Source organism: Littorina saxatilis, linkage group LG17 (assembly GCF_037325665.1).
Source record: "Littorina saxatilis isolate snail1 linkage group LG17, US_GU_Lsax_2.0, whole genome shotgun sequence".
Taxonomy (NCBI): domain Eukaryota; kingdom Metazoa; phylum Mollusca; class Gastropoda; order Littorinimorpha; family Littorinidae; genus Littorina; species Littorina saxatilis.
This window is the reverse complement of record NC_090261.1, coordinates 35,741,544-35,762,866: the sequence shown is the minus strand read 5'-3', so window position 1 is coordinate 35,762,866 and position 21,323 is coordinate 35,741,544. Positions and strand designations below refer to the sequence as shown.

Here is a 21,323-nt window from a genome sequence, read left to right as displayed (position 1 = left end):
CTATTTGTCTGAATGACTGCCTTGTGTCTTCTATTCTTCTTTCTTCCTTTCTGTTTTCGTTTTTTTTTTCCTTTTTCCGTTCTTCTGTTTTTGCTCCATGGTGGTTTCTTATTGTGTTTTGGTTTTGGTTTTTTTAAGAGGGGGAGAGGGTTCTGTCTTTTTTTGTCGTTGTCATAGAAAGCTAAAAACAAATCAATTCTTTTCTTCTGTTTGCAGGGGTTGCGAGACGATAGAACGCTTATAAGAACGGACAACACGACGTCACTGTTTTCACTCTTGTCATTCATGTATGCAGTAGATGGTAAGTAATGCAGAGTTGGTTTTGTGTTAATAGGGGTCACACTGGCCAACAGATGATGTCTAGTAGGTCTTTCTATGACGTCTTACTACCGCCAAAACCTTGGGTAACCATTTTCACGCGAACTTTTTAATTATTTTAATCAATTTTGTGTGTCATTTGCATGGATAATGTTACGAATTATTCATTTTCAATTTTGGTCTGGGCGTGTTCGCACCAAAACCTTAATTAAACATGATCAGCTAATAATTAGAATCATCGCATGAAAGTTGAAATGTTCAGTTCAAGCTCGATTCCTGACGGGAGCAAAACCTAAAAATAAACTTTGCCTGGGAAGAAAATGGTAATTTTCAGTGGTATTGGTAATTGTCTCATGAAATTTAAAATGTACAAGAGAAAATATTAATTATCTGGTTTTGTCAACTTGGAAAAGAATCAAAACACTAGAAAGGTTAGTTTTTGGAACGTTTTATTTTAGACAAAACGAAACCTTGACAAGTACTAGTTTTACATACACATAATTATGAAAACTATTATCTCAGTATGAATTTATGTAAAACTAGTTGCATTGAAAGGCCATGTCTGCATACTTTTTAACCTCTCTGATCAGTGTCGACGCACCCGATATAGCAGTACGACCAGCATGCAAGTGTTCAAGACAACGGTACCCTCCTAATATGACCTTTTTCATAGTTTTTGTTTTCTTTGTTTTCTTAAAATAGAGGCAAAATCACAGCTTTTATAAAGAGAAAGTGTCAGAAACAGGGTCTTTGAAAGGGGGATCTTATATTTATGTGGTCCATGTATTATTATTTGTATCAATATAATTATTAATAGGATAATTATGTAAGTTTTCTGTCGCGTCTCTGTTAACAGATGTGGAAAGTCTGAAAGAGCATACCGAAGGCAGAGAGCAGAGACGAGCACTGTGGCTAAGGGAGCAAGCACGGGAGAGGTCAGCATTGAACAAAGAACTCGAGGAGTTGGACGACTTTCTTTTGGTCCAAGGAGTTGACGTCTACCGTTCTTTGCCCTCCAAAGTTTTGCAGTGTCACAAATGGTAAGGGCTTGTGTGTGTGTGTGTGTGTGTGTGTGTGTGTGTGTGTGTGTGTGTGTGTGTGTGTGTGTGTGTGTGTGTGTGTGTGTGGGTGGGTGGGTGGGTGTGTGTGTGTGTGTGTGTGTGTGTGTGTGTGTGTGTGTGTGTGTGGGTGTGTGTGTGTGTGTAAGACGTAAGACATTTTATTGATTAAACACACAAGGTTCATTTCAACGGGGTGTGGGGAGGGGGGGTCAGTAATACATGCCGTGTGTTTGTATTTATGGACAATCAACCGGTTTTATCTCTTTCTCTCTAACATATACTCACACGAACGCACGCACGCTCTCACTCTCTCTCACTCTCTCTCTCTTAAACCTAAAGACATATCCAGCGCATGAATTAACAATATGGGTAGGTGCAACGACAAACAAGTTTACAGTGCTAACATACATTATCGGCTTTCAATCATGCTCTATCGTTCCACGGCACAAACTCTCTCTCTCTCTTTCTCTTTCTCTTTTTCCTTCTCTCTCTCTCTCTCTCTCTCTCTCTCTCTCTCTCTCTCTCTCTCTCTCTCTCTCTCTCTCTCTCTCTCTCTCTCCCTCTCTCCCTCTCTCTCTTTCTAACATACAAACATTTCCAGCGCAAAAATCAACAATTTGAATAGGTACAACAACAACACAAGTGTACTACACCAGCATACATTATTTGCAATCAAACCTGCTCTAACATTCCACGGCACAAACTATGTATAACACATCGCTGTCTCGTTCACCTGTTCCACATTGGGTAACTAGTCCAAAAAACTTTTCCTTTTTTGAAAAACACGATATAAGAATCTGGCCACATGCGCCACTGAATCCCCTTTATCTACAGACATAACACGTATAATACTGTTCGCATCTTCACTCTGGGTTTTTTCTCTTAATATTTTGACATCAAGTCTATAATCACAATATCCTTTGCATACAAACAATACATGTTTCTCGTCTTCCACGTCCTCTTTGCATGCAGGGAAAATTAAAAGGCCCGGTACAACGTCAGTTCGATAGCGGCATTTGTGTGTGTGTGTGTGTGTGTGTGTGTGTGTGTGTGTGTGTGTGTGTGTGTGTGTGTGTGTACGTGCGTGCGAGTGTTCGTGCGTGTGTGTGTGTGTGTGTGTGTGTGTGTGTGTGTGCGTGGGAGCGTACGTGTATGTGTGTGTGTGTGTGTGTGTGTGTGTGTGTGTGTGTGTGTGTTTGTGTTGATTCTGTATGTCTGTCGGGCGGTCGGTCTGTCTGTCGGTCGGTCTGTGTCTGTTCCCCGTGTCTGTATGACTGTGTCAGGGTCTGCGTCTGAACCTGACTTGAATCAATTGAAATGTCGTTAGTTGTTCTTGTTTTTATATTAATATCCGATTTTCGTCTCTTTTATTGGATTTGTTTTTGACCAATGCGTGAAAGTGTTAAAACTTATTGAATAAATAAACGCGTGGCAGTTTCCGGGTAACATAAAAAGACAAATAAATAGGCCAATGTCAGTTAACAAACGCACAAACAAATAAGCAAAACACACACAAAAACATCGAATGTTCTGCCTTATGTCACATCAGACTGATGAGTTGTGCTTTTGCTGGGAATTAATATGACATTGTCATACGCTCTTCATTCTTCCTAAGGATAAAACTATTGCGAGAAATCATCAGTTTTTCTTTCAAAATACGGAAGCAAAGTGTCGTTTGATGGATATCCTTTGACACGTTATTGTACTTTCGGCGTGGCAAGGGGTTCTGTTTTGCTTCGAATCACAAGGTTATTGCTTCAAAAAAATTGAGTTTTCACGGTTTTCATTCTTTACCCGCTTATGTTCTGTGTCGTGTCAACTGGTCTTTTCTGCCAGTAAATTGCTGCCAATGTCTGGGTGGTTTTTTCCCTTTTGGGCAGATCTGGCATGACTTCTATTCTCTTATTCTCAAATGAAGGCCAGTCTTTTAGATAATAATACTTGCTGTCGATGGACCATAGAAAACTTGACGTGCATCTCTTGTTTTTTGACGCTGTTGTCTTCGATGAGAGGTTTTTGGCTCACGAAGTGTAGCCTATGCGATCGTAACTTTGTCTGTCTGTGCGTTTGTGCGTGTGTGCGTGTGTGTGTGTGTGTGTATGTCTGTGCCTGTGGTAGAAACTTTAACATTTCCGAGTCTATGTGTGAGTGGTTATCCAAGACTATGGATAAAGCTCGCATAAGATTACGTCACGGTCAAAAGTGTTTGACGTCAATTAATGCATCATGACGGCATGCCTCCCTGTAGTCTTTCTCTCTCGCGTGGTGTGTGTGGTCTCGGTCATTGTTTTTTTGAGCGGGCCGAGACTATTTGGCAGTCGTGTTCCTGTAAGTAGGCAACATGCAGACACAGACAGATCTAGATCTAGTGTCTCTCTTTCTTGCACAGTGTCACCTAAGCTTACTGTGTGTGTGGGTGTGTATGTGTGACGGAATGATTGAGTTTGTGTTACTGTTTGTCTATTTCTTACGTGAGCCTTGAAGGCTTCGCCTCTTGTTTTATCTATATTTTCCATATGGTTGCTGGATGACATGAGAGGCAAGGTTTTATTAAATTTTCTGTCTGAATGTCATTTGTGGCGGCATTGCTGTCGGTTTTAACCTTACTGGTAACTTTTTCTTTGCATTTTCTTGCCGTCCTCCGACGCCTTGCTTCCCTAATGCCCCCCCCCCCCCCCTCCCCCAACTACCACCCCCATCCCCACATCACTCCCCGAACCCCAACTCTCCCAACCCATCAACCCCTCAACCCGGTATTTTCTCCTTCATCGTCATCTTCTTCTTCTTCTTCTTCTTCTTCTTCCTCCCTCGATCTCAAGTCTATGTTTGTTGCTGCCTCAAGTTCCCGGATGTAAGACGTCATCGACATCCAGAGGAGCAAGTTCTTTCTTCGATAGTGATTGCATGCTCCTTTTCATTGTTTATCTCCTCAATTTTGCCCGCCAGGAGCGTAGTCATTAATGTTTTGTTTTTGTGTGTCATTGTCGACTTCTTGTCGGAAAACATGGATTTTCATGTCAGGGCTCCTCTGAGAATGTTCCTATCGCTCGCTGAATGTGTCTGTTTTTCAGACGTTGATGACTGTTTCTCTCTCACTTTCTTCTTATCTCATTGTTTCTTCGTTTTTTTCCCTTGTTTTCTGCCTGTCTTTTTTTCTCTATCTGTCTGTCTTTCGTTTCCTTTCTTGCTTCTGTTTTGTTTTGTTCTGTTTTGTTTCATTCTATCTTTCCGTATGTCTTTCTGTATGGCTTACTTTCTTTCTTACTTTCTTTCTTTATTTCTTTCCTTCTTTCTTTTGTTTGTCCTTTTTTTTTCTTTTTCTTTCTTTCGTTTCTTTTTCCTTCTTTCTTTCAGTCTTTCGCCTTCTCCATTTCCGGTTTCTTAGACATCTGAAGTGGGGTTTGTTTCTGTCCATGCAGAGCTGCATGCCTTTATGAGGCCTTCTTCACCTCATTTGTTTTCCTGACACTCAGTCATTTCTTTCATTCGTTCTTTCTTATCCTTCTTTCTGTCTGTCTGTCTGTCTGTCTGTCTGTCTGTCGTCTGTCTGTCTGTCTGTCGTCTGTCTGTCTGTCTGTCGTCTGTCTGTCTGTCTGTCTGTCTGTCGTCTGTCTGTCTGTCTGTCTGTCTTTCTTTCTTTCTTTCTCTCTTTCTTTCTTTTCTTTTCTCTTTCTTTGTTTCTTTCTTTCACTCTATCTTTTCATCATTATATGTTCTACTCGTTGTCCCTTTAGAAGTGTAAAGTTGGGTTTGTCCTTTCTTGTCAGGGCCGGACTACCGGGGGGGTTATGGGGGTTGCGCAACCCCCCCCCTAGCCTAAACATGTACCTTACTTATTTAATTTTTTTTATTATTGCTTATTTTATGCCGTTTCATGCAAGGAGCGACCATTTTCCTATCTCAGAATATGACCTACCCATCAGCTTCAGGGGGCTTCGCCCCCTGACACCCTCAACGAGGGGGGGGGGGGGGTTCTAGGGTTTCCGGACCCCCCCCCCCCCCCCCCAGCCAAAAAATAAAAATATTGAATGAGGTATGCATTTCTTTATTTTACATTGAGTTTCAATTTTTGGGGTATTAATCAGTGACAAAATCCGCTGCCTGAAACTGGTAATGATCATCCTCAGAATGCACCAGATTGCACCATTTTGCATCATTTTTTTCAAAATTTTCCGGGGGGGCATGCCCCCGGACCCCCCTAGCAAGCTAGGCGCTTCGCGCCGTCGGCTCGGCGCTTCGCGCCTTCACACCATATCTTCACAATATACTTTTGAAAAAAAACACCCATAAAATGAACTGATCCGCCCCTGGGCCACCACTGGCAACCCCCCCCCTCCTCTTCGCCTAGTCCGGCCCTGCTTTTTGTGCACTGCCTTAACCCAATCATATCTGACTAAGACGAACTTGCAACGCTCATTTCAATGTGAGAGAGATAGAGAGCTTGCGTACATGTCTATATAGCATGACTTCCCTTCTTTGTCTCTGTTATTCTAGTGAGAAACAAATCCTGCGATATTTCTCCGTAGGCCTAAAGTTCGGCCATGACCTAGGACAATAACTTGCGCAACCGCAGAAACAAGAAAAAGGAAATCTTGTATGAAAATGGTGACGTTTGACTGGAAGCCAAGCCAATTTGACCTCTTGATTCCGACCATTAACCCGCTGTTGATAATCTGGATGGTCGTACCAGAGATGCAGATCTATCTCAGGTCGTGCCGATTCATAGATTCAACCTACAAACTGCGGCCTCGTCTGTGTTCAGATCGTCAAGCAATGCGCGGAATCTTTTATTCTAAAGCCTTATGGCTCGTTTCGACAAGCATTAAACGGATGAAATTAACCACATACAGTTCATTTCTTCAGCAAACTGCAAACGCAGTTGGGTTGGGTGTTCTGTACAGAAATTTCTTTCACACGATAGATTCGCTGATTTGTCTCACGAAGCCCTACACGAACACAGCGATTGCAGAAGCAAACTCTGTATCTACACGACTGAGACACAAGACTGATTATTTCACAGCTGCAATGCCAACAGAGAACAAAGACGTTTTGGGTACCCACGCGGCCTTGTCAAGTTTGACCCACTGACCAGCCAGCCGTGATCGGGAGGTCGTGGGTTCGAACCCCGGCCGGGTCATACCTAAGACTTTAAAATTGGCAATCTAGTGGCTGCTCCGCCTGGCGTCTGGCATTATGGGGTTAGTGCTAGGACTGGTTGGTCCGGTGTCAGAATAATGTGACTGGGTGAGACATGAAGCCTGTGCTGCGACTTCTGTCTTGTGTGTGGCGCACGTTATATGTCAAAGCAGCACCGCCCTGATATGGCCCTTCGTGGTCGGCTGGGCGTTAAGCAAACAAACAAACAAACAAACAATGTTCAGTGGCGAAATGACAGCGGATTGAGCATTTATTCCGGTTGATGAAGGTAGGGGAAAGGCTCCTAATATAGACCGGCTCCTAATATGGACCACCTCCTGTTCTGACAAACTAACGGCGCTAGAGCGCTCAAAACAATTTCATTCGCTTTATTCACCCTCTCTGGATAAGTTGCACATGTCAAAACAGTTGCAGAAACACTAACCTCAAAACCGTTAGGCTTTTTCGCTTTTTTTCACTTTTGGCAGCGTTCACTCTAAATTTGCCGCCTAAAACGGACTCGTTTCTGTCCACACAGCCAAAGCTTTCATAACACAAAAATGGCTATATATGACAGCTAAGACAGTATTTGTTACATTTTAACAGTGAGTACCCCGAGTTTCTACTGCAAACAAAAAATAATAGCAAAACCTCAAAGTATGTGTGAGTCCCCTAATATGGACCACCTTCAACAAATCGAAGAAAATAAAAACTAAAGGCAATTTTAATTAATTCATCAAGAAGCTTGCTGAAAATAACCTATAACTAGCCCTCGAGATTTCAAAAAAATATAACAATTAGTCTTTTTTTGGTGGAAGTTGATAATTTCACTTATTTTCACTCTGTTTTTGATAAGCTTCTTCAGTTTCCTGGTGTGCTTCAAATAATGCTCTCATCAACCCGAAACAGCTAAATCTAAAGCATATTTGAATAAGTCTGACTTGCACACTAAGTTGTATCATGCTATTTTGAAGTATATGGGGCTTTTTACAGTGATTCGTGAAGGCCGCTTCACTGGTCCATATTGGGCGCCCAGGCTCCTAATATGGACCACTTGTGATTTTTTCTGTATTTAATTTTTGCTGAAGGTCTATCAAAGCTATTTCACTCTAATTAGGCCTAACTGTTAAACTAAGAGAGAAGGACTACCAACCACAAAATGAAACTTCTTCGCAAGAAAACAAGCTAGTTATCAGCAATAAACAAAAAGTGGTCCATATTAGGGGCCCTTCCCCTACGTGTCAACCAACAAGATTAGATTTGTAGCAGATGACACACAAAGTATGTAATACAGGTCTGTCTTGTGATGATCCGACGATTATGTTGTTATAAAATATCTGTACGTTGTGAAGACAATTCAAAACAAAAATTAGTTTTAATACGTCACGGAATATATCCGTTAAACCTCAGATTCATCCATGGAATCGCGTGGTATTTCGTCTCGACAGGGTGAATGAATACATGATGTCTTTTTCCGGAACTGGGCAAAACTGGCCTTGCCAAGACTGACACAAAATATAGTTGTACAACTTCTAGGCTTGCGTTGATTATTCTGCCCATGGTGAATTTCCCATGCTTTGTTTCCACATCCTATGACAAATTCTCCTTACTTTGGTCATGCCATATTATACGTTACAGGTCCGATTCATCCATGGCATAGCGTTATATTTTGTCTCGACGGGGTGAAAGAATATAATGACGTCACTCGCGGCAGAGCCTCGAGTGACGTCATATTCATTGACCCAGTCTCGACAAAATATCACGCGATACCATGGATGGACGGAGCTGTAACTTGTACGTATCGCCGTGTGTGTGTGTGTGTGTGTGTGTGTGTGTGTGTGTGTGTGTGTATGTGTGTGTGTGTGTGTGTGTGTGTATGTGTGTGTGTGTGTGTATGTGTGTGTGTGTGTGTGTGTGTGTGTCTGAGTGCGTGCATGCGTCGGAATCTATGTCGATGTCTGTTTGTAAGAGTCAGATAGTCTGGCTGGCTGCCACTTCAACAACACATAAAACATCTTCCTTGCCCTGCCCGCCCTTATTCAGAAGTGTGAGTTACTGCGTGGCAGTAGATTGATCTCGTAGCAGCTCAGCCACCACCCAAATCTGTCGTAACTCCCACCCTCTTGTCATCATCCTGATCCTGGCCTTCCTTTTCTTTTTCTTCTGCTTTTTCCCTCCAAGAAATTGGAACAAAATATTCTCACCAATCACAATCCGTAGACAAACATTGTATCAGATCTCTTTTGAAGGTGCGATGACGTCATAGCTGGGAGCGGCGGCTCTGCAAATATTTGCCATGACATCTGAGGGTTGCGCATCAAACATGGCGAACTTTTACAATTATTTGTCGATAGATGTTTGTTTAATCTTTACAAAATTGCTGCGTGACCTTGTGGTGATCTAGAAGCGTTAAAGTTAAAATGAAGTTTGTTTTCTTTTCACACAGCAGAAATAGTATTTTCCTTACATTGCGCAGTGCAGTCGTATGCAGTTTATGCACGACCGAACTGCACGAGAATGCGGATTTTCACAGTGTGTGTTTTCACTTATCCCTGTATTGCATTGGGAATAACAAGAAATGGAAGTTGTCTTCTGTGTCCAAATCCGAGGGATTCAGCTGAGGAAAACTCCAGATTAGCATTGAAATGTCTGAAGCAGCAGTGCGTGATTTAAGCATAATTGAACTGTATCAGTTGTAAGATGACCGTATCTATAGTTTGTAAAAAAAAAAAAAATTAAAAAAAATTTAAATTAAAGTTAAAAACTAAACGTAGCCTTCACTGTGAGTTCTGTTGTACTATAATCTGCTTTTGATGCCAGTGACGCTCATTGGGAATAACTAAAGTTTGTTTCTGACACAGTGTCAAGCGCTAGCCTGTGCACGTTATATACCGGGAAGTGTTACGCGTCATATCACTGTCGAAGATATCATGGTTAATGTGTTGTTTGCTGACAGTGCATGAATGCGAATATTGTTCACCTGATTTTTGTGCCTTTTAGATAAAAATAAAAATTTGAAACAAAAATAAAAGAGGTTTAGCCTTTTAATATATAGGCTTTTTGTGTGTGTTTTCTATCAGGGAATGTGGCAAATAGATGAAAGCCTAGAGTAAAATTATGTTGTCGTAATAGTAAAACTCGTGGGAGCAGTAGTAGTAGTAGTGATGGTGGTGGTAGTATTGTTGCTGATACTGTTGGGGGTGGTGATAGCAGTGTATTAGTGGTAGTGGTGGTGGTGGTGGTAGTAGTAGTACAGTTGCACCATCAGTGGTAGTAACAGCAGCAGCAGCGGTAATAGTAGCAGTAGTAGTAGTAGTACGAGTATTAAAAGTAGTGGGAGCAGTAGTAGTGATGGTGATGGTAGTATTGTTGCTGATACTTTTGGGGGTGGTGATAGCAGTGCAGTAGTGGTAGTAGTAGCAGTGGTAGTGGTGGTGGTAGTAGTAGTAGTACAGTTGCACCATCAGCGGCAGTAACAGCAGCAGCAGCGGTAGTATTAGAAGTAGTAGTAGTAGTGCGAGGGGGGTGGTAGAAAGGTGTTGGACGAGTCTTGGTATATATGTGTCTGGGAATGCAGGTGTACGAGTGTATGTAGGTGGGTATGCGTGTGGATGGATCAGGCCTACATTAGGTTGTGTGTGTGGCTTACCTGTGTAAAGAACTGCTGACATTTTAAAACTTGATAAGGATGTTATAAAATAACGAAATGGGTATAATTATTGGCATGTATTGATGAATGTGATGTTTTGTTGTTTTTATTTTGTGGATCTGTTTAAAGCATGGCACATAAGCATATTTGATGTTAATTCATTGTGTAGCTGATTGTATTATTTCACGCCTATATGTCTCACAAACACATACATTTCAATAGCACATACATAATCAAAGAAGAAATAAACGGGAAAAAAGAGGTACTGTACATCAAAATGTCAATGTCCATGGTAGGTCAAACACATTGACACGATATTTGTTGAAACAATGATTAGTAGACGTAGTTGTAATTGTAACAGCTCATGTTGATCTTAAGCAAGGAAAATAAACCTGAACATTATACGAAAGTGGTTCACTTTCTATGAACGAAAACTTTCCAATGTTGCCAGAAGTAGTTGCAGCATCTCTAGTTTCCAAATTCTTAGTTGTTGACATCAGCAGCGCCTCAGGGCCTAGACGACTAAGTGCTAGTATCAGTATCATAGCAGCTACTTAGTGTAAAATTATGTTTACTATCTGAAATTGTACTCTTCGACGAAGATGGCGAAGATTACTGTGAAAGGTTTTTTTCTGACCACCGCTACAACCATCACCCACTGACAACAAAAATCCTAAAATCATCCATCGTGATCAAAGTGTGGAATTAGAAATCGGTATCATTACTTTTCTTCTGCTGCAGGCTTTATTTTTCTTCTTTATTTTTTTTCATTGCGCGTTAACCTTTGCGAAATTGGCTTTATTTTTCTTCTTTATTTTTTTTCATTGCGCGTTAACCTTTGCGAAATTTACACTAAGTTTGAGTGTCGTGTCTTTACCTGCAATGTGAAGCGGTTTTTGGACACACCAAATAAAGAGTAAGAGAAGTTCAAGGTGAAATAGAATTTTTCCTGTTTTCGCATGCCGGCCACTAAACCCCTCTGCTTGCCCACCTCCCCCTCCCCTTTCTCCCTCCGCCTGAACTCTTCTGGTCTGGTTCTGCCGTCTTTCTTTTGCGGCAAACAACTTTCTGTAATGAATAGAAGGTTGTTTTTACGTTTGGCCATTTGGTGTAATCGAGCTTGCAGAGCCCAAGCAGTCTAGTGGTGCCATATAATGACAGATAAACATGAGAAACTCGCGGTATGTGTGGGTGTAGTAGGTTCAGATGATCAGTTTTACAAGCTTGACTAAGTAAGCACAAAATCTTCTGCGGTTGTTAGTGCGGAAACCATTGTGAATGGCTGACGTATACTATTCTTCTTTAATCCAGAATGATTTCATCTCCTGTCTTTGAGAACATTGATCCTGGCCAGAGCAGAAGAAACTGCGAAGAAATATTTTTCATTCAAGGTTTATTCTAGGTTGACCTCTTGTCCCATATACATAAAACCTGGTCAAAATATATTGGTTAAAATATGTAAAGTAAAGTACTGAGTTCTGTCACTGTCGGAGAAAATAAATTCTTACTTTAGACAAGAATGCGCATCAGTATACATAGTTATTCTGGTCTAACTTGAGCAAGGCAGGTTGCGACGAGGTGATTGCGAATTCATGTCTCACAATGAACGTCACTTCAAATAATATATACTAACTAGTGCGTTAGCATATCTTCAAATATGGGAAGAAAATGTAAAAAATACGATGGTATCTGCTTATGTAGTCCATCTGTATGTGGTACGTTACTGATGATCAAGGTGACTGGCCGGCGGAGCATAGCGGAAAGGACAAATTGCATGATTAAATTCAGAGTTAATGCCTTGCGTTGCGTTTAACGGTTTGCTCATAAACTTACGAGATTGTTCGTAGAGCGGGATTTTGCCTAGTGGCAACAAGCTTATGAATTTATTTTAAAGCACGGTTCAACTTGGCTCCGCGCTTCATACAAAATTTCTCAGCTATAATACGGTGTTTGCGTACTTATTCTTGAAGAAACACTTAAGTGATTAGTGGTTAATGACTTCTACATAAGCCAGTAAATTAGTGAATCTGCGTAAAGAAAACTGAATCGGTGTCCGCCATCTATTTTGAAGTCAAACTCTTCGCTGGCGGTTGCGGTCGACGTCCCTCTCTCACCTCCTCTGATTGGTAATTATGTCTGTCTTATGAGTCTAGCGTAAGAAATAGAACATGTCGGGCCGTTACGATTTTAAGTATAAGCCCACACGCGGGGCGCTGCGCAAGAGATTCATAGTTTGCAACGCTTGTGTGGTCACCTGTATAAGGCAAATGTGGCAGCCCTTTTAACGACCTCGTTGGCAGCAGAGGCCAAGTATGAACATGTTCTGTTAGTACGCTACCAAAGGAGAGGTTGCACAGCAGCAGCCTAATGATGTTGTCCGGTTGCCTACGATCTTATAGTGGACAGTGTCGTTGACCGGTCTGTTTCAGTAATAGACAGTACACTCAGTGCTCATGTTTTGCAAACTAGTTTACTTTGTTCAGGCGGCTCCTAAGAGCGCGAAGAAGAAGAAGAAGCTACCATCAGAAGAGAGGCGGGAAGAGGCCCACATGTCAAATGTACAGACAGCACCTTTAAGCGCAGAGGAGAAGCGACTATCAGAAGATGAGGGGGTGGAGGCCATAATAGAAAGAACTAGACCATCTGTACAAATGAGACCGTCTACGTTGGAGACACATTGAAAGGTCTGTCCCTTGCCGCACACCACCGGCCATTGTGACAGTGATGAGAACGTAAGAACCCAACGAACTCTCCTCTTCGTCTTCTTCCCTCACCCCTCTCTCTCTTTTTAGCCCTTTTTATGGGGGCCAGGAGGCCCCCATTCATACGGTTAGTTTCGAGGTTGACCATGGGCAGCGCCATTTTGTTGTGAAATACGTCATTAGTTTGTGTACACAGGAAGTTGTGACATCCGTCACCCTATGGGAGGGGTGAAGGCAACATTGTTCATCAGTAGAAAGTTGTGAAATCCGCCACCCTATGGGAGGCGTGAAGGCAAACTTGGTCATCACTGAGTTTGTGTAACACAGGAAGTTGTGAAATACGTCACCCTATGGGAGGGGTGACAGCAAAATTGTTCAACAAAAACATCATAGGTCGAACTGTGCAGGATCAACCGCAACAAACTCAAACCATTCATACTATACTGCATTTGAGTGACTTATATATCAACATTTTTATGTCTTATTTTCAGCACAGGTGTGGGAAAAAATCATGAACCAAAATGTTATTTATTTTCTAATTTAACATTTGTTTTACAAATCTGACCATGGTCTTTCAAACATACAGTGACATTAAACATTGTTATGTAAAAGAAAAAAAAAGAAAAAAAAAAGCTATTGTGCACAAATCAGAAAATACATTGTACATTTTACCTACAGGCCAAACAAGAGATCCAAGCAAGTTGCACTGATCTAAAAATATATTTTTAGATCAATGGCAAGTTGTCAAGGACAGGCGCTTGCATTTGGATGTGTCCAATGATAGTAGGTTTGGTTGTGATCAATCAGAATAATGTAGGAATAAAAATGTATGACAGTTTGGTATGATGACATGTAATTCACATATGCTGATATATAATATTATACATCATATGATATTAATATGGCTGTTGCCATGACCATGAACCCCAAGAAATGTTTAATGTTATGTAAATCAAAATACCAAAATCAAGCACCTATTAATCTGGTCTACGGCGCGGGAAGATTGAGGCCTTCGTAAACGTTCAACGTTGGCCAATAATGATTTTAACAATGTTGTGTCGTTTTGTATTATGTTTTATTTTGTTGATCAATTGATAAATATGTCTTCCCAACATATTACAAATCAAACAGAAATAAAGTCTTAGAGAACTAAAATAATTATTGTTGCCGTCAAAACCTTGCAAGGCCTCAACCGTTCTCACGAGATCAGTTAAATTTTCTCTCTCTCTCTCTCTCTCTCTCTCTCTCTCTCTCTCTCTCTCTCTCTCTCTCTCTCTCTCTCTCTCTCTCTCTCTCTCTCTCTCTCTCTCTCTCTCTCTCTCTCTCTCTCTCTCTCTCTCTCTGTATGTATGTCTTTGTCTGTGTCTCCCTCTGAGTCTCTCCGCTTCTGTCTTTCTATGTCTGTCTCTGTCTATGTGTGTGTGTCTCTCTCTCTCTCTCGCTTTCTCTCTCTCTCATCTGACTCTTGGCACACAGGTCAAAGCAGAGGTTAACTTGAGTGCACGTGTACCTAGCAGGAGGGGGGTGATTTCTTGAATTAGCTGAGGGCGGTAAACACGTGTCTCAAAGCAGAGGTTGGGCTATTTTTAGACCGTCAACACAGACAGTGCAGCGTCGTCAATCCCCGCGTGAAGGAAATCGCTCACCTTCCACGTCCAAACCGTAGTGATATTGACACGCCAGATTAGCGCGGTAGCGTATTGTGCTAAGCAGGAAAGCGCGCTTTTCTGTATTTTTTATTTTTTATTTTTTATTTTTTTTATTCTCTTTTTGTAAAGTTTTTTTTTTTACATGTATATGCTGTACATTACAGGACATCACCTAACCGAAAGGACAGAATCATATAACAGAAAAGCACACTTGGACAATTACAACATACATGGGGTGGGAAGATGGAATGGGGAGGGGGGGATGTTCAGTGGTTTGGTGGTCGCATTATCAAAAGGTTTTAAGAACGAAAAAACCTAAGGGTTACATCAAAACGTGCATATACAGGCGCCAATCCTTGTAGAATTTATCTACTGTATTATTCACAACTGCGTTATACTTTTCACAAATAAATCTTTGCTTAAAGTTTCTACTAAATGTCTGAAAATGAGGGGTCTTTTTGTTCATTTTGGAAATATATACATGGTGTTTGGCACAGATTAATAACACATCAAAAGCTTTATCGGTGACTACATTGTTCGCCACTCCAAGAAGAACCAGTTCTTTAGACAGTTTTAAATTGTCGCAATGGGTGCAGTTTGCCTTTAGCCAATTTACAAATTCTATCCAAAAAGTCTGCACTTTATCACACTCCCAAAACATATGTAAAAGGGTTTCTTCATTTCTACCCCAAAATGTACACAATGACGTATCCACAATTTTTCGCAAAATTAGACACCGTTCTGTGGGCAAAATTCTGTACAATAATCGGTACTGGAACCATCTCAGACAGGTATCCTTTGTTGTTTTAAAAACACGTTGAAAAATAACCTTCTTATCTAACAAACAGTCTAAAGATTCAGACCACTTTTCGATACATTTTGGGACCGTAGTATGTTCAATCAGTTTGTTGTAAATAAGTTGTGTCTTACCTTTACAAATACATTTCCACACAATGGGCTCTGTCATAATAAAATGTTTATCAAATTCTAAGCCGATTTTTCTCTGATATTTCTTAACAGCCTGGATTACACCTTGATACAATACAAAATCGCCTCGCACATTTGGATATTTGATTTTAAACGCATTATAGGATAAGTATCCATTTTGTCCCAAAATATGACCAATCTGAGCTATTCCATTGTCGATCCAATTTTGAATGTACACAGTCTTTTTATCTCTCCGAATATTAACATTATAATGTAAACATTCTGATACAAAATCGTTAAAGGTTATAGGGTCACATTTTCCATGTAGTTTCTTATAATGTTTAAAAACATTGGTCCAAAATGGGTTTTCCATTCTCTGCATCAAAACATTTGCAAATTCCTCTCCTCTCATATTAATTGTTGTAACAGATGGACATGCTTTAAACAATAATCTTGATATTAATCCAGTAAGACCATCAACTCTTTTTAACCAAACAATTTTTAGAGATGACAGAAAACTTTTCACGTCAATCATCTTTAATCCTCCATCTTCATAGGGTTGGGTGACCGTAGTTCTTTTAATTTTATCTCTTTTTCCATCCCAAAGAAATTTGAAAAAAATATTATTTAACTCCATCATAAACTGTTCATCTGGATTAGATAAATTCGTAAACAAGTGTGTCAGTTTGGAAATAGCCAAGGTTTTTAGGACTGTTATTTTACCAAAGGGTGTCAGGTTCCTTCTGGTCCATGAATTCAGAAGTTTTTGAATTTCCTTTAACTTATTTCTATAGTTAAGAAAAACAACCTCGGATACATTCACCGAAAAAATAACGCCAAGTGCTTTAAAATTATCCGGGTTCCAGGTAAAATTCATATCAGGCAAAAATCTTCTTTTGCAAAACTTTAAAGGTCCTAACCAAACTACAATTGTTTTATCATAGTTCATTCTCAGACCTGACAGTGATGCAAAATGTTGTAACACTTTTATACTTTCGCAAAAAGATTGCTCTGTACCATCAAGAAACAGACTGGTATCATCGGCGAATTGTGACAATAAAATATTTTCGCCAAGAATATTCATACCACCAATCTTTTTGTTCTGGCCTACCATAAGAGACAATATTTCAGCACAAATCAAAAATAAATAAGGTGACAGCGGATCCCCTTGCCGGGTGCCTCGACCTACATTAAACCATGCTGATTACCGACCATTAACTGAAACACAGGACTTAATTTTGCAATAAAAAGTAAAAATCCATCGTTTCATGTCATTTCCAAAGTTAAATTTGCTCAAAGATTTTTCAATAAATGACCAGGCAACACTGTCGAAAGCCTTTTCAAAGTCGACCATCAAAAGTAGGCCAGGTATATTATGTTTATTTGAGTAGAACAGGGTATCATATATTAATCTGACGTTTTCACCAATATATCTTCCTTTCAAGAAGCCTTTTTGATCATCATGAATCAAATTTGGCAAAACACGTTTAAACCGTTCTGCAATGCACGTTGATGCAATCTTATAGACCGTATTTAACAGAGTAATTGGTCTCCAATTTTTCAAAAGTGTTTTATTTTTTCCTTCCTTTGGAATACATACTATAACGCCCTGTCTCTGAGTCACTGACATTTCTCCTTTCTCAAATCCACAATTTATAGACCGTAACATAAACTTTCCTAAGTCAGAATAGAAAAACTTGAAGAATTCCGCAGTGTACCCATCTGATCCTGGGCTTTTGTCGTTGTTTAATTTTTTCACAGCTTTGAGTAGCTCACATTGAGTAAGTCTACCTTCCAATTGTTTACTCTCAGCATCTGTTAATACAGGATGAGCCAGGTTTTCATCAATCTCTTGATTTACCAGTTCGGCTTCTCTTGAAGTATATAACTCCTCATAAAAAGTCTGTGCTTCCTTAACAATTAAAGCATTATCATGAATAACTTCACCATCATCTTTCTGCAAAAAACACATGGACTTCTGGACAAACTGTCTTTTCTCCAAATTACAAAAATATTTTGTATTTTTTTCCCCTTCTCCAATCCACTTCGCACGGGATCTAATTATCATACCATCCACTTTTTTCTGCCTTATTTGACTTAACTCCTGTCGTGTTTGCTCTAAAAGTTGAATATTATACTCTGTCAAGTTACTTTCCAAAGTGTATATTTGAGAAAGAAGATCTTTTTCTTTTCTGTTACTTTCCTTTTTTTTTTATATGAGGAATATGAAATGCATCTACCTCTTATTTCCATCAATAACATCTCAAAAAACAACTGATCATCAATCAATAGCTGTAAATCATCATCGTCAATCAAGTCAATATTGTCCACATTATAAACAGGTAAAGCATATTGTATCTTTACATCAACAATAACCTTCTTCACTATATTTACAACTTCCATGTCTGTCAACAGTGAATTATTAAACTTCCAAAAGGGTCTATCACGTTTAACAACATCAGTTCTAAAACTTACACCAACAATTGAGTGATCAGAATAGTAACCTGGTGTAATATCCGCTTTCACAATCTCAAAACCTAGCTGCTCTGACACAAGGAAGTAATCAAGTCTGCTTCGCTGTGAACTATGAAACCGCCTCCATGTATACTGTCTCACATTAGCATGTAAGGCTCTATATATGTCAATGAGATCATACTGCTCCATAAAATCAACAACTTTTCTCCTACTATTGACTTTATAAGATTTGGCCGGGTAGTTTGTATCAACATTGGGGTTTATAACAACATTCCAATCACCTCCGATAATAATTAACTCATTATCCATCTGCACAATTCTCTCAAACAGTTTATCAAAAAAAGCAGGACAATCAGCATTACTTGGGCCATAAACATTTGCAAGGGTCAGACGTTTTTTCAAAATCTCAATATCAATCATCATCTTTGACAATATTATGAATCTTATAATCAAAATTATTTTTGAACAATACAGCAACACCTCTACTTGCAGAATCATTACCAGCAACAATGCATTCATAGCCCCACTGTGACCTAATCCAATTTTCTTGGTGACTTTTCCAGTGCGTTTCTTGTAGCAAGAAAACATTTCCATTCTGCTGTCTTAAAAAGTCGAACACATCTTTCTTTTTCTTGAAGTCTCCAAGTCCATTTACATTAAAGGAACAAATTTTTAACTCTTCATGGACTACCATTGTGATCAAACACAAAAACCATTATACTTTTTCATCCAAATAACTATATTGATCAAGCGCAAAAAGTGTATTGTAGGCCATCCTTTTGAGAGAAGGGGGCATGTGGTACAGCAAAAACAGGGTCTCACGTATGCAAACAGGGAGGAGACATGGCAAAAGCATCAACCTGAGTGTCACTGTCACAGTGTAGCTCCTGTAAGCTTGCATTGTACAAAAGGAAGCCCTGACCACATTCAATACAAATACACAAATATATATATATATATATGCATGTAAGCAGCCCTGACCACATTCAACACAAATACACAAATATATATGCATGTAAGCAGCCATTTCTCACAAATCGAGCAGAAGAGCACAGCAACAGGTCGAGGCAGTAAAAGCGATAACACTAGGACCAAGAGGTTTTTTTTTTAAATTGCAAACATTGGGAGACAGTACACAAAAGCAGTAGTGATACAACCAAACTCTGGACAATACATCAGCAAGCAAACAGAACCATTACCCATAATCGACACAGGCATGAGAAATATAGAACCATACATCCAGCATAGTGATGGTAATAGACACAGCATAAAATCGCGACCACCAGCTCAACACACTAACAGGGGCACGAAGGGGGGGCCAACAACACGGCACTTTTCTGTATTCTTGTTAACTTCGCAATTTCCGGAAAACATCCACTTTCACTTTGAGACTGTTCTGTTTACATTCGACACTATCAAAACCACTTTGCAATACTGAAATATTTTTTTCTGTGTTCGAAAGCTACAGCCAAACGTTATTATATCCCCTTAGATACAGTTTTATAACATTATTGGCACATGTAAACAATAGGAATTAATTAATGAACGCTACGAAAAGGGCAGCCTTTAATTACCTCCCTGTTGTCACTCAGCATTTTTTTTTTAATTCTCATCCACACTTTCAGCACTTCCCCCACCCGCCCTCCCCATCTCAGATGTAATTTGTAAATGACGTTTTCAGCCTTCAATCCACTATTTAACATAGCAAGTCAAGCTTTTCAAATCTTATTAATAATTGCTTTGATGTTTTGCTGATGTTCAGTTTATCTATACTGTTCAAAAAAAGAAACGCATAGCTTGTAATATTTGGTTAATTTAGTTATATGGCTACAAGGATATCCACCAAACTGCAGAAAATGTTTATCTGGTCGTCGACCTTTCGTCCATTGCCACAAGTGAGCTCTGCACGTGACGCATGCGTTATCAGTGGCTACAATGTCAAAATTGCTCATTTGGCATGACCACTCGTCATGCTTCAGTGTAATCTCGTGAAACTCGGGGAATATTGAGCTCTCACCATGTCTTCCAAAACCCATAAAAGCGGATTGTTCGCCACAAAGAAATCAGACGACAATTCAGCGACGAAAGATGGCCCGATTGAGCAGAGAAGACCGCCAAATTGCATTGGGTCGTTTACAAGCAGGCCAAAGTCAAAGTGCAATCGCCAGGCACTTCCACGTGTCCCAGAGCACCATCAGTAGACTGTGGGTCAGGTTTCAAGCCACTGGCTCCGTTGCTGACTTGCCACGAGCGGGAAGACCAAGGGCGACAACTGCTGCTCACGACCGCTTCATACGGCTCCGCCACCTCCGGAATCGTTTCCTGTCGGCCTCATCTTCTGTCCAGGCTCTCCCCGGGCCACACCGATTATCGGACCAGACCGTGCGGAACCGCCTGCATGAAGCTGGTTTGAGAGCTCGCAGACCTCACAGAGGAGCTGTCCTCACCCGCCGCCATCGCCAGAACCGAGTGCAGTGGGGCAACCAGCACCTTCGCTGGACCGTCCGGAATCACTGGAGACACGTGTGGTTCAGCGACGAGTCCTACTTCCTGCTCCAGCGACATGATGGTCGGAGGAGGGTCTACCGGAGAGTAAACGAACGTTACGCGCCCAACTGTGTGGATGAGGCACCCGTTCATGGTGGTGGAGGCGTCATGGTGTGGGGGGCGATCAATACCGCTGGAAGGAGCACCCTGGTGCACGTCCAAGGGCGCATAATATAACTGCCCAGCGATACGTGGAGGAAATTCTGCGCCCACACGCGCTTCCTCTTCTGGCTGACCAGGATGCCATATTCCAGCAGGACAACGCTCGCCCGCACACAGCACGACTCACCACCCAGTTCCTCACCGACCACCATGTCCAGGTGCTTCCCTGGCCATCCATGTCGCCAGACATGAACCCGATAGAACACCTCTGGGATGAATTGGACAGACGTGTGCGCAGGCGAGAAGAAGCGCCGGCAAATCACCGCGATCTATTGCAGGCACTTCAGGAGGAGTGGGACACCATCCCACAGCAAGATATCCGGCATCTGATCCAGTCCATGCCCAGAAGGTGCCGGGCAGTTGTTGCTGCTCAAGGCAGTCACACCCCCTACTGACTTGACAGCCTCGGCACCCAATCATATTGATTGACTGATTGATTTGAAGATGCAAATGAACTGTGTGTGCATTCAACTGTGTCCATACCAAATTTCAAACAAATAATCTAAATATTGGATTTTCTGTTAATTTTTTCGAAAAATAAAACAAATTTGGCAAGTAGCAACTATGCGTTTCTTTTTTTGAACAGTATATATATATATATATACGACTTGTGTCTGTCTGTGTGTGTGTGTGTGTGTCCGCGATGCCAAGCCAAAGTTCTCGGTGGATCTTTTTCAAATTTGGAGACCGTATTCAG

At 40.8% G+C, this 21,323-nt stretch overlaps 1 protein-coding gene across 1 annotated transcript in view; it reads left to right on the top strand.

The window, feature by feature from the left end:
• Positions 1–21,323, top strand: part of LOC138953540 (UDP-GalNAc:beta-1,3-N-acetylgalactosaminyltransferase 2-like) — a 468,189-nt gene that overhangs the window by 372,893 nt on the left and 73,973 nt on the right. Inside the window, exons 8-9 of the mRNA XM_070325379.1 lie at positions 217–301; positions 1,175–1,358. Coding sequence (XP_070181480.1) covers positions 217–301; positions 1,175–1,358 — 269 coding nt within the window. The remainder of the gene's footprint in view (positions 1–216; positions 302–1,174; positions 1,359–21,323) is intronic.